Source organism: Poecilia latipinna, unplaced genomic scaffold (assembly GCF_001443285.1).
Source record: "Poecilia latipinna isolate Pla-1442-1.1 unplaced genomic scaffold, P_latipinna-1.0 Scaffold572, whole genome shotgun sequence".
Classification (NCBI taxonomy): domain Eukaryota; kingdom Metazoa; phylum Chordata; class Actinopteri; order Cyprinodontiformes; family Poeciliidae; genus Poecilia; species Poecilia latipinna.
In genome coordinates, this window is record NW_015113188.1 from 344,164 (window position 1) to 356,408 (window position 12,245).

At 40.5% G+C, this 12,245-nt stretch overlaps 1 protein-coding gene across 1 annotated transcript in view; it reads left to right on the forward strand.

The window, feature by feature from the left end:
* Positions 1–12,245, forward strand: part of dnah1 (dynein, axonemal, heavy chain 1) — a 37,083-nt gene that overhangs the window by 18,839 nt on the left and 5,999 nt on the right. The window contains exons 45-69 of the mRNA XM_015041896.1: positions 511–689; positions 861–1,091; positions 1,223–1,419; positions 2,022–2,157; positions 2,265–2,473; positions 2,575–2,746; positions 4,099–4,290; positions 4,395–4,505; positions 4,660–4,845; positions 4,933–5,127; positions 5,532–5,699; positions 5,819–6,010; positions 6,129–6,260; positions 6,480–6,605; positions 6,813–6,932; positions 7,039–7,188; positions 7,279–7,439; positions 8,232–8,454; positions 9,197–9,392; positions 9,511–9,662; positions 9,750–9,946; positions 10,050–10,194; positions 11,056–11,214; positions 11,675–11,806; positions 11,931–12,101. Of these exons, the coding sequence (XP_014897382.1) occupies positions 511–689; positions 861–1,091; positions 1,223–1,419; positions 2,022–2,157; positions 2,265–2,473; positions 2,575–2,746; positions 4,099–4,290; positions 4,395–4,505; positions 4,660–4,845; positions 4,933–5,127; positions 5,532–5,699; positions 5,819–6,010; positions 6,129–6,260; positions 6,480–6,605; positions 6,813–6,932; positions 7,039–7,188; positions 7,279–7,439; positions 8,232–8,454; positions 9,197–9,392; positions 9,511–9,662; positions 9,750–9,946; positions 10,050–10,194; positions 11,056–11,214; positions 11,675–11,806; positions 11,931–12,101 (4,232 nt within the window). The remainder of the gene's footprint in view (positions 1–510; positions 690–860; positions 1,092–1,222; positions 1,420–2,021; positions 2,158–2,264; positions 2,474–2,574; positions 2,747–4,098; positions 4,291–4,394; positions 4,506–4,659; positions 4,846–4,932; positions 5,128–5,531; positions 5,700–5,818; positions 6,011–6,128; positions 6,261–6,479; positions 6,606–6,812; positions 6,933–7,038; positions 7,189–7,278; positions 7,440–8,231; positions 8,455–9,196; positions 9,393–9,510; positions 9,663–9,749; positions 9,947–10,049; positions 10,195–11,055; positions 11,215–11,674; positions 11,807–11,930; positions 12,102–12,245) is intronic.

The following is a 12,245-nucleotide window of genomic DNA, read 5'->3' on the forward strand; positions in this document are numbered from 1 at the left end:
TATGCATATGCATACTGGGGTGGGCATTTATTGTATCATGATAAATTTTCTATCATAAGATTTTTTATTTATTGTTGTCATCATAAATTTCCAATTATTGATGCTTAAAAAAAACTGTTCATATTGTTGGGAATGTTATTTATTTTTTTTACTATGTTTTTCAATGTTTGTTCAATGAGAGGATCAATAAACATCAATACATTTTAAGCCATGATTAAAAGTAGTTACTATGGTCTGTGGGCATTTTAGTAATACACATCACACTATTTTATGTGACTGGTGTCCTGCATTTTGTGTTGATACAGTATGTGTTGCCTTTGATTATGTTCTGAAACATAATCGGTTACCAAAATAAGTTAGTTGCAGTTCTAACTGCATATGTAGGATAATTGTAACTAATATGGCTCCCTCCTAAACTCATCTCAGTGCCTTTTTTAAGTACTGATTTAAAAAAGGCAGATTTTAAAGTTTTTTCATTTATGCATCCCTTTTTCTTTTATTTTCTATCAGGACCTATTCTAATTGCCCAGGGACTGCAGGAGTCTCTTGTTGATGCCACTATTAAAGTTTACACCATCGTAACTCTTCACCTCCTTCCGACTCCAGCAAAGTGCCATTACACCTTCAGCTTCCGAGACCTGTCCAAGGTCTTTCAGGGCATACTGATGGCTGAGGCGTACACTATAAAGGTGCTTATTAAATCTTTTTAGAGATTACCACGTCACATATTAATTACTGAATTGATTCTACAATGGTTCTACATCTTTGTGATGAATTTCAGATTTGTTGTAATGCATTAAGCTAATATATAAAAGTTGAATCCTTGCATTTTTTTTTTTTTTTTTGGGCTGTGTATAAAGGATAAATTTGAGCTGCTACGCCTGTGGTACCACGAAAGCTGCCGGGTTTTTCGGGACCGCCTGGTTTGTGTTAGCGACAGGGACTGGTTCAGCACCTTGCTGAGGGTATTCATCGACAAGTTTGACTGCGCCATTGAAGACGTCTTACCCTCCTCTCCTGTTTTGTTTGGAGATTTCATGTCTCCTGAATCTGACCAGGAAGTCTACGCAGTTATAGAAGACAAGGAAGAAGTGAGTAGTACCAGTTGGTTTTGGGGTATATTTTAGGTATGCATCCGTGTGCTGTGTATATAATGGATTTTTCCACTGTGAATGAAATATTATGTGATATTTTACAAATTATGTTGCGTTTCCTTGCCTAGCTCAAAAAAGTGATGGAGCAGTACATTGAAGGCTTCAATCAAAGCAGCCCAGTCAAGGCGCCACTGGGACTTTTTATGGACGGCATTGAACACGTGTGTCGGATCAACCGCATCTTGCGCCAGCCCCTCGGCCACGCCCTGTTGCTCGGAGGGCATTGCAGTGGCCGCAAGACACTTGCCAGACTTGCCTCGTATATGTGAGAGTCAAACAAGCTGTCATGTTTTTATTATTTAAAGTACATTCAGGGTTGCAGATTGCATTAAATTTTAGTCTGTATTACCACACACACACACAAAAACATAAATATCAACAGATTAAGGTGGGGAATAGTGTAATATAGGAGTTTTATTAACTTTCCAACTACATTTTTTTTCCACTTAACTTTCAGTTAATACACTGGGATATAGAGCTCTGTGAAAAGTCAGTTTCTTTAGTTGTTGAGTAGACACTGTCTACTCAACAACTGTCAATTCAGCAGTTGTCCCCATATTTAAGTAGGATAAACTATACCCATAAGATAGTATTATTATACTAAAACATTATCAATCTGGTCATATGGTTTATAATGTATTTTATAAACAAAAAAAGCAACGGAGATACAATCTTGAAGTACATCCCACACATCTTTGTGTGTACCAAATCAATATATGAGTTTAACATGTACTGAATTTCTAAAAAAAAACAACTCAACTTTTACAATGTATGGGATTTAGTGTTAGGTTTATTAAATGTTTCCAAAGACCAGTGTGATGTATGATGTACTGGCCCAGTCCTAACATTGTATTTATCCACATATAGATCGGGATATAAATGTCTAAAGGCTGCAGTGTCTAAGAACTACGGTAGGACCGAGTGGAGAAACGATATTAAAAACAACATGCTCTCTGCTGGTCTTCAGAACCAAAAGATCACACTCCTCTTTGTTGAATCTCAGGTAAACAGCACGATTTTATTACCCTCCGTCGCTGTGTTTTTGATTCATAATGATGCAATTACTGAACAAGGTTTTAGCAAGTCAATTATTTGTTATCCAATTTCCAGATTAAGAAGGAGTTTTTTCTGGAGGACATCTGCAACGTTTTGATCACCGGAGAGCTTCCCAACCTGTATTCGTCAGAGGAACAAGAGCGTATCTTTAAAATAATGAAGCCGGTGGTGGAAGACCTGGACCAGCAGCTAACAGAAGAAAATCTGATGGCTGCCTACCGTAAGAGAGTTCACAGCAACTTTCACCTGATTCTCTGCATGAGGTTAGTCAAGAAAGGGTAAAAAATCCTTCCTTTTCAATGCTAATGTTATTTTTATTTTTATTTTTTTGCAAATTGATTTTCTTTTTTCTTTACCTCCCCAGCCCTGCAAGTAAAGGGTTTCGTGCGTGGTTGAGGCAGTATCCTTCTCTGGTGAAATGTTGCACCTTAGACTGGTTTGACACCTGGCCAGATGGGGCGCTGCAGGCTGTTGCGAGAGCATCTTTAAATGAGCTTCTTGTGCTGGATATCAGTCCCGAGACTAAGAAAACCGTGGTAAGAAGCTGGTTTGTGAACTTCTTTCTACGAACCTGTGTATTTTTTGTTGTTGTTGTTGTAAAAAAAAATTATAATAATAATAAATTCAGCTTTTATTGCATTCAGTTATTATTCAGTTCTCAAACTCAAACTTCTAGTTCTTCTTTTTCACAAAGTCAGCTCATAGCAATCCCGTCCATCCAGTGATTATATTCACTTAACCGTGCATTGTTTGATGGAGGTCAAACAACCATGCACTCATACAAGAAAAAAAAGAAAGGAAGAGAAGAAAAGAATGAAGAAAGAAAGAAAGAAAGAGTTAACACTTTCTTCCAAGTCCATCTCAGGGCTTAAACCTAAATCCTACCAAAAACATTTAGGGTTAACTCACAGGTGTCAAACTCCAGTTCTCAAGGGCCTCTGTCCTGCGGTTTTCAGATGTGCCACAGGTACAAAACACTGGAATGAAATGGTTTAATTACCTTCTTCTTGTGTAGATACGTTCTCCAGAGCCTTGCTAATGACCTAATTATTCTATTCAGGTGTGGTGCAGCAGAGGCACATCTAAAAGTTGCAGGACACCGGCCCAGGACTGGAGTTTGACACCCCTGGGTTAACTGAACAAAAAAGAGAGTAGAGGAGAGAGAGAGATCAGTGGAGATAACACTGTGCAAAGGACAATGGTCAAACATTCTTTTCTCTGTGTCCTCCAACCTTGTGAAGTGTGTTAGGAAAAAACAATGCGCTGTCAGTTTGGTAAAAGAGGATCTGCTCATGTATTCACAGCAGTGCGGCCAGTAATTGTGCCTCTGAAGATTTTATTAATGGCACTAAATGACAAAATCATGTAGTGTCTTTTGAAGAAAATTTCTGGTCTTTTCAGAAAGGTGTTAACAGATCTTTGCTGACTCTTTCTCAGGTAGTCAATCTCAAAAAGGGTAAGTTGTCACCTTCAACAGAAAGCTACCATAGGAACCTGTTCTGTCCACGTCTTTGTTTCGTCACTATGGTCAGCTTCGACAAAGCTGATCATAATGAATGCAGAAAGTAATTTATGGGAGGATGCTTAATTTTCCTGGCATTCAGCACATTTATATAATTTTGTGTTGGAGGGGGAAAGTTCATCTTCTAAAACAGAAATTGGCACAGTTTGTCCAATAGGTGACAGCAAAGCACACACACAAACCTTCTGATTGCGTGGTGTGAACCAAAGCTCATTCAGTGATGATGGTCAAGTTATTTACATCCCTTTACTATTGCTGTCCGACTGAGTTGTGACTACGTCAGATTCATGTTAACGTCTTGAAAGACAAACAGGAGTGTGGCTTTACTGTCCGCAGAAGACATGACCCGAAAATTTCTCTCCACAGACCCTGATGTGTGTGAACATTCATCAGCAGATGGTCAAGAAGACTGCGCAGTACCAGGCGGAGCTGTCTCGATGCAACTACATCACAGCTAAGACCTTCGCAGAATTCATCAAACTCTTCACAGATCTGACCGAACACAAGAAACAGAAGCTGAACAGTTCTCGTCAGCGCATAGACGGCTGTCTTGACAAGGCAAGGCGCCGAATAACAACTGATTAGAGGAATGAATTATGTGTGTTTAATTAGCATTGAGTGAGCATTAGTAACTTGATGATTATTCTATGGTGGGTCTGTAGCTTTGTAGCACAGTTGAGGTCGTGAAGAAGCTGCAAGAGGAGGAAGAGGCGATGCAGCCACTTTTGGAGGAAGCTGCAAAAGATGTTGAAGTCGCTTTGCAGACCATTCATGTAAGCAAATGTCAACAGAAGTGTAGGAGCCATACTTGCATGTATAACAACAAATACAATAACGGTATTCTGATTTGCTGTCCGCCCTTTATACACTGGAACAAAATGCTATCACTGACAGTTGAACATTGAGTTCTGGCTTTTCTTTTACTAGGACACTTCGGCAGTCGCAGTGGAGATTCGTAAATTTGTGCAAGAAGAGCAGACAAAAGTTTTAGACAAAGAGCGTTTTGCCAAGGCAATCAGTGTGAATGCTCAGCGAGACATAGACAAGGCTGTGAAGACGCTGGATAAAGCTCTCGACAGCCTGAAGACCCTCAATGCAAGCAGCTTCATTGAGGTACATGGAGTTTTTGTTACCTTTCATGCAGCTGTGTTGCACTATACGTTTTAAAGCTATGACCTGAATGGTTTATATATTTCACAGCTCCAAGACCCTGAGCAGTATACCCGGGAGATAAAGCTTGTCCTTGCAGCAGTTTGCATCATGAAAGGCATCGAACCAGTTAAGGGCGCTACAGAAACGCCAGACGCGCCTAACTTTGAAGAATACATGGAACCTGCTGAAGGTCTCCTACAAGAACCTATGGTGTTTCTGGAGAGCCTCTATAGCTATGACAAGGTAGACCTCACTGATATTATACAGGTACATGGAATAGTAGGCGTACCACTTATAATGCTTTACATAAAAGGACATAGAGACGATGTTGCCCTCAACAGGTCTTTAATCAAGCAAAGAGATCCCTCAGATATAGTTAAACCCATAAATATTTCCATGTACCGCTGCTTATTTTAACCCTTGTGCTCTGAAATACTTGGCGAGATGTTCAAAGGCTTTTAACATTTGGAGTTTTTATTTTTTGTCACATTACAAACAGATTTGATTGGAAGTTTAATGAGCAAGTAAGTAGTTAAGTTTTATTTGTATTTCCGGCTGGCACTTAAATCCTTTAATTTCAATTTGTCCTTTGCCAGTTTTGCTGCATTTAAAACTAATTCTGTTCCCTCCTGATGCCTGTTGTGCAGGACAACATTTCAGAAGATGCTGTCAGTCTGCTACAGCCCTACATCGACGATGAAGAATTTCAACCTCCTGCCCTTGTCAAGATTTCCGTCACCTGCAGCTCTCTCTGCCAGTGGGTGCGAGCCATGTATGACTATCACTTTGTGCTCAAAGCTGTGGAACCAAAATGGGTGAGATCTGAAATGTCTGCTTGAAGCATTCTCTTGACAACGGTATCTGTGCAAAATGTAAGATTCACAGACATGCAGGGAGAGCTGCTAAACTGTCGGACTTGTCAACACCGTTGCAGCAAGTTCTCAAGGAGGCTGAAGAGGACTTGAGTGCCGCCCAGCAGGTTGTTTCTGATGGCCAGAAAAGACTGAAAGAAGTGGAAGAAAGCATTCCCCCTTTAGAGGACAAGTACCAGCAATGTTTGGCTAAGCAGGAAAAGCTGGTCAACGAATATGAACTGACCGAAGCTCACCTTGTCCGAGCAAAAGAGGTCAGGAGAAAGACTGAGGCTTACATATCAAACAAAACAAAACATAAAAAAAACTTCATAGCTCAGGGCAAAAGGAAAATATTAAGCTTTTGTCACATGTTTATTGTTTGCTCTCCAGTTGGTAGAAGGGCTTGCAGAGGACGAAGAGCACTGGAAGGAGACAGTGATACATCTCGATAATTTGGTTTCTAATTTAGCCGGAGACATGCTTCTGTGTGCAGGATACGTCACTTACCTTGGACCCTTCTGTGTAAGTTTGCCAGAAGTTTGGTAGCGTATGAGGACATGTGTATTGGTGCCTACTTTAGAGGATAGATTTGTGGCTCTAAATCAATCTTTTACATCAAAACTTGGATTACAGGCATTGAATTGTGTAGGTGACAAAATGTGAACAAGTGGAGGGAGTAACTTTAGCACAGCTCTGTGTATTTCCACTAAGATCATTTTTATTTGCTGGTTTTGTCTTCAGGACGAGTATCGGACAGTCATAGTAGAAGAATGGCTCAGATGTTTCAAAGAGCTGGGTCTTCCACACACTGAGGAAACTAACTTGATCAGCAGTTTAGGAGATCCTATCATGATAAACTTTTGGAAGGTCAGAAGCTGGCCGTGATTGGAGGCTCTACGATCAAATAGATTTAGATTCCTTTGGCTGATTTTTTTTTTATTTTTTTTTTTTAAACCAATTTTTCAGTTCCTTTTACATCTTAGGTCAAACCTGTTCTTACAAGCTTACATCTCCAAATGATCTGAATTTTGAATATTTTGAATTCATTGTCATGTTTTTACTCCATGTGCATAGATCGAAGGATTGCCCAGTAATACGTCATCAGTGGAAAACAGCATAATTGCCCAGTATTCTCCCCGCTGGACACTGTTCATAGATCCACAGGGTCAAGCCAACAGATGGATCAAAAACATGGTAAAGTCTTTCAGATTGTACCTTAATTACTTGGCGTTGTTGATGTATTGCATAAAAAGTTAACAAAGTTCATATATTAACTTATGTTGATGCTGTTTTCACCCAGGAGCGGGTCAATGATCTGAGGGTTTTGAGGCTCAGTCACAGTAAATTCGTCCAAGGTATAAAGAATGCTATACTTGATGGTAAACCCTGCTTGGTGGAGAATGTAGTAGAGGAGCTGGATCCGGCTATAGAACCTGTCTTGTACCTACAGGTGGTTACATGTTCATCCTCTTACATCTGTTGGCAGAAACTCAACATTTTCAGGAAACGGAGCTGTCTAATCTGTATTTGTCGCTCATAGACCTTTGAGGAGGAAGGCAAGACGGTGCTGAGGCTGGGTGACTCAGTCGTTCCGCTATCTGAGGACTTCAGGTTGTACATCACCACGAAGCTGCCAAACCCACATTACTCTCCAGAGGTTTTTGCCAGCGTCACCGTCATTAATTTCAGTGGGTCAACCAGGTAACACACACACGTTCAACCTGTAGAAGGGAAAAAAAAAAACAGAGAAGCTTCATTTTTGTTGTTCATTACCGTTTGCGTCATTATTGAGACTGGGGGGGGGGGGATTGGATTCAAAGAGAATGGTCTGTCAGTCAGTCTGGTTCCTAAATAGCAGCTGTTAAAGTGTTGAGCTTCCCAAAAGTTTGACAAAACTGGGTTAGAAAACATATTTTGCATCCGGCTTTTCATCGATATTACACTGATTCAGGGCACTTACCTGCTTGATATGTGAATGCACTCACGAATTATGAATATCTTTTGCAAACTCTATTGTGTCATATAAAAGCAGTAATTCTGAGTCATCGTATTATATCTACATCTAAATTTAATAAATCTAGCATTTTCGTCTTACAAGTTTCACACTGGAAATGTTCGTTCTATATTATTTTAAAGAGCTAGAAGGAGATAAGAGTAGAGGAGAGAAAGAAGCTTTGACTGAATACAAATAAACACGCAGAAGTCTGCTTCTACACCTGCAGAAAGAGAGAAAAAAAAGCAACAAAGCATAGTAGTAACTTATGGATTTATAATGGTAACAATTACAGCATCACTGGGAAGTACAAGTACAAGATATATTTAGTGGCAACCGCAGCCCAGAGTAGTTTGGAACTCCAAACACCTGAAACCAAACACCCGTCTGAAATGTTTATTCTAAAGACATCATCATACACTACCCTGGTGTTTCAGCTCTATTATTTATGCCTCTGTTTGGAGTCCCTGTGTTTGACTAGACAATTTGTGCTCAATCAGCGGCATGGAAGACCAGCTGCTCAGCCGGGTGGTAGCCGAGGAGCTTCCAGACGTGGAGGAGGCAAAGAACAAACTGATAGTCAGCTGCGCCCAAATGACACAGGAACTGAAGGACGTCGAGGATAAGATCGTGCTACTTCTCGTCTCCGCAACAGGGAGATTTGTGGATGAGGATTTAAATCCACAGCTGGAGGCTTGTAAGATCAGAGCCGAGGAGATCAAGGTCCGACCATTGGAAAGATAGATCTTGAAGTCATCACTGAATGTTTTATGTATGCGGCCTTTAAAAAGTATCCATAAACTTTGAAGTTTCACATATCATGTCATGCTACAACCACAAACCTCAAAGGGTTTTAGCTCGATTTTATGTGCTAGACCAACACAAAGTAGAGCATGTCTTTAATTGGATGGTGAATCACTCATAGTCTCAGTCAATCCTTAATTGAACATCCTTCCTCTCTACCAAATGTGCACATCAAGACACGAAAGTCTTTGCCAATTCTTCTTTGAAAAATACCTCAAGTGCAGGATTGTATTGTTTTATAACCTAACCCCGTATTAAACATCTCCACAGCTCTGCCTGACTTTTCTGCCATGTCTTTTGACCTTCATGATGCTGTTTGTTCACTAATGTTCTCTAACAAACCTCTGAGGCCTTTGTAAATCAGCTGGATTTTTCCTGAGATTAAATTACATAAAGGTGAACTTCTTTCAATAACTTCTGAAGGCAGTTGGTCGCTGTGGATTATATTTAGGGTAATAAGGATAAGAGGCTGAATACAAATGCGCTTGACAAACATGCACTACTTTATAGGTCTGTCACAATGGAAATCCCAAATTATAGTGGAGTAAAATGTGGAAAGGTTCAAAGGTTATGACTGTGTTTGCAAGTTGCCATATTGTACTTTAAGCTGCTATTGGTGTTGGTTTTGATTTGCTTTTATTTGGGTTTAATTTAATGACAGACTAAAATACTGGAAGCAAAGAATACGGAGCAGGATATTGACGCTGTTCGTCTGAAGTACTCACCAGTGGCAGTGCGGGCTCGGATTCTGTTCTTTTGTGTGTCAGAGTTATCCAATCTCGACCCGATGTACCAGTACTCCTTCGAATGGTTCCTTGCCATCTTCATGAAGGCTATTGCCAACTGTGACACAGCAGGTACAAAGCGAAACTGACTGATTTTGTGGAGAATTGTTTGTGTGTATTTAATATAATCAGTTTAAATATGAAACATTTTTATGATTTTGGTTGGATATCTTCATCGTTTGTCGCACAGACACAGTGGAGGAGAGAATCAACAGCATCAATGAATGCTTTACCTTCAGCCTGTACGTGAATGTGTGCCAAGGCCTGTTTGAGAAACACAAACTCATGTTTGCTTTTTACCTGTGTGCTCGCATCATGATGAACGAGGATAGAATCAAAACCGTAAGTAAAAGAGTCGGTAAAAGACTCATATTGGCCTCGCCCATGTTCGCTTGCTGACTCTCCCTGAATCTTTTAATATTATGGCAGAGTGAGTGGAAGTACCTGCTGTCTGGAGGGGAGCCAGTCCACAAATTGACCAGCTCAGAAGTAGTCTGGCTCTCGGATCGGGCCTGGCAGGATATTTTAGACCTCAGCACTCTGGATAACTTTGAGGAACTGGCAAAAAGCTTCACAGACCATCTGGAGGGCTTCAAGAAAATTTTTGACAGCAAGCAACCCCACAGGCATGAAAAGATTAACCCCGTACAAACACATGCACTCTTCACTTGTTTGTGATGAAAACGTCAAAGTCTTATAAGGTGGCTTTCTGTGTCTGTGTGTCTAAAGAGAGCCACTCCCAGGGGAATGGGACACCGGCCTAAACTCATTCCAGAAGTTGCTGGTCCTTCGATGCCTGCGGCCTGACTGCGTGATTTACGCCGTGCAGGACTTTGTGTCTACTCATCTGGGCGAGCCCTTCATAGAGACTCGGGTAAAAAACCCTTCTCCTCCCTGAAGCCTTAACTTTCCTCTTAATTCAAGCATTTCTGAAGATATTCTGATCTCCCTACCAGCATCTTGGAGGTCTCTAATTCTTCAATTGTGAAAGTTTTGTCTCCCTCTGCTGACCTCGGAAGTGAATTGCATTGATTACATGGATTGATCCATATTTTTCCTTGGTGAACAACCTTTTGTATCTCAATTGGAATTAAGTCCATGTTTTAATTAAATGGACACAGAGACAGAAAACAAAGGGGAAATGATGGGGGGAAAAAAAGGAAGGAAAAGAGGTGGGGAAAAGCGTTAAAACAGAAGAGGGAGATAAGAAAGGCTAGAGAACATAAGAAAACATGCTAGACATCTGCTTCATACCTGCAGAAAGAGGAAAACAGAAACCTCTGCAACAAATAACATCCACATATAACGACAATGTAACTGAAAAGCACATGCTACTATTTAAAACAAGGTGAATTTAATACATTATCTTATTAGGAGTGATGAGTGGGGCTGCTTATGTTATCCTTTTCTCAGGACTCAAAATATTTCAGCCGCAGTACCAGCAACAAGTGGGGGAGGGACGGTACTCTGCTGCATAAAGGCAGAAAACACTTTGGTCTCTCCAGCATTGGCATTTCATTTAAATAAATTAAAAATTGGGAACAATATGACGGTAAATTGTTGGTGTTTTGAAATGTATCGTTTTCCAACCTTGCTGTGGGATTGATACCAGTAACTGGGCCATGCCCAACCAAAACAGAATTACACAAAAATAAGTTAACGCAAGAATGAACTTTTACCTGTAATGGTTTTGATGGCTTTGCTGCTATATGAACGTTGTTCTGTGTCTCTGCAGATGTCAGATCTGTCTGTAGCCTTCAAAGAGTCGTCCCCTACCCACCCCATCGTCGTTATTCTGTCTCCTGGCACTGACCCCGTTGCTGATATCTACAAGTTTGCGGATGTTATGGGTTTCTCAGAGAAAGTTAGCGGCATCTGTCTGACTTTACGGCAGGTAAGTCCGACTGTATATTCTGTATTTCTCTTTCTATTTTTTTTCTGAATTACCTCGTCCTTGTGATTCTGAGGTGGTTTTCTCGATTGTTTCTGGATGAATACAAGCATTGCTTCAAACTACTTTTACCACATGTAGCGTTCCAGCGAAAATTAAATAAACCTATCTGCCGGTTTTAAGGTGAGTTATTGCCTTAATCTAAAGGAATCTTCACTGAAAATATTTACCTACAGTAACTACACTTTCCAATTGTGGTTGTTCTATCCACTTCAGAATGGACTTTGCAGAACACTGCCTGTTTATGCGATTTAAACCTCCCCTAGGTATTACACTAATGTGTGGACAGTTAAACTTTCGTAAATCAGAGTATTCTCCAGACTACCCGCTCCTAAAGTCCAATTTTTCACTTTGCTCCTGCCATTTTTCAAACTACCTAACCTTCTGCTGTTATTCCCATCAGGGTTCAATGCCTGAGTCTATGATGCGGACTGCTATGAAAAATGGTCACTGGGTCATTTTCCAAAATTGTCACCTGGTGCCCGACTGGCTGCCAACGCTGGAACGACTCATTGCGTGCATCAGTCCCAAAAAAGTAAGGACATACAAAACAATACTTTAAGAAACAACAACTGAGCTCATCTTTTTGAAAATAACTTTGGACTATATAGAAACAGAACCCTTTTTTACTCTTTTACTGCCACGCCCTTTGTGCACAGGTCCACGAGGATTTCCGTCTGTGGCTAACCATTATTCCCTTTAAGAAGATTCCAGTATCCCTTTTTCGAAATGGCTCCAAGATTGTTGCCGAGCCTCCAAGAGGCATTAGGGAAAACCTGGAGAGAGCCTACCTGAGATTCACCGACGCGTTTCTGTCTTCTTCAACAAAGGTCCATGTCGCCCTCTTTACGTTCATCTCCAAATTATTTACTTAAAACATTTCATTTGGATTTTTGTTTCGTCTTGTTCGCAAAGTTTCATTCAAAGGGGCTGGTGTAGTTCAAATTATTTACAATGACTTTCTGTCTTCGTAG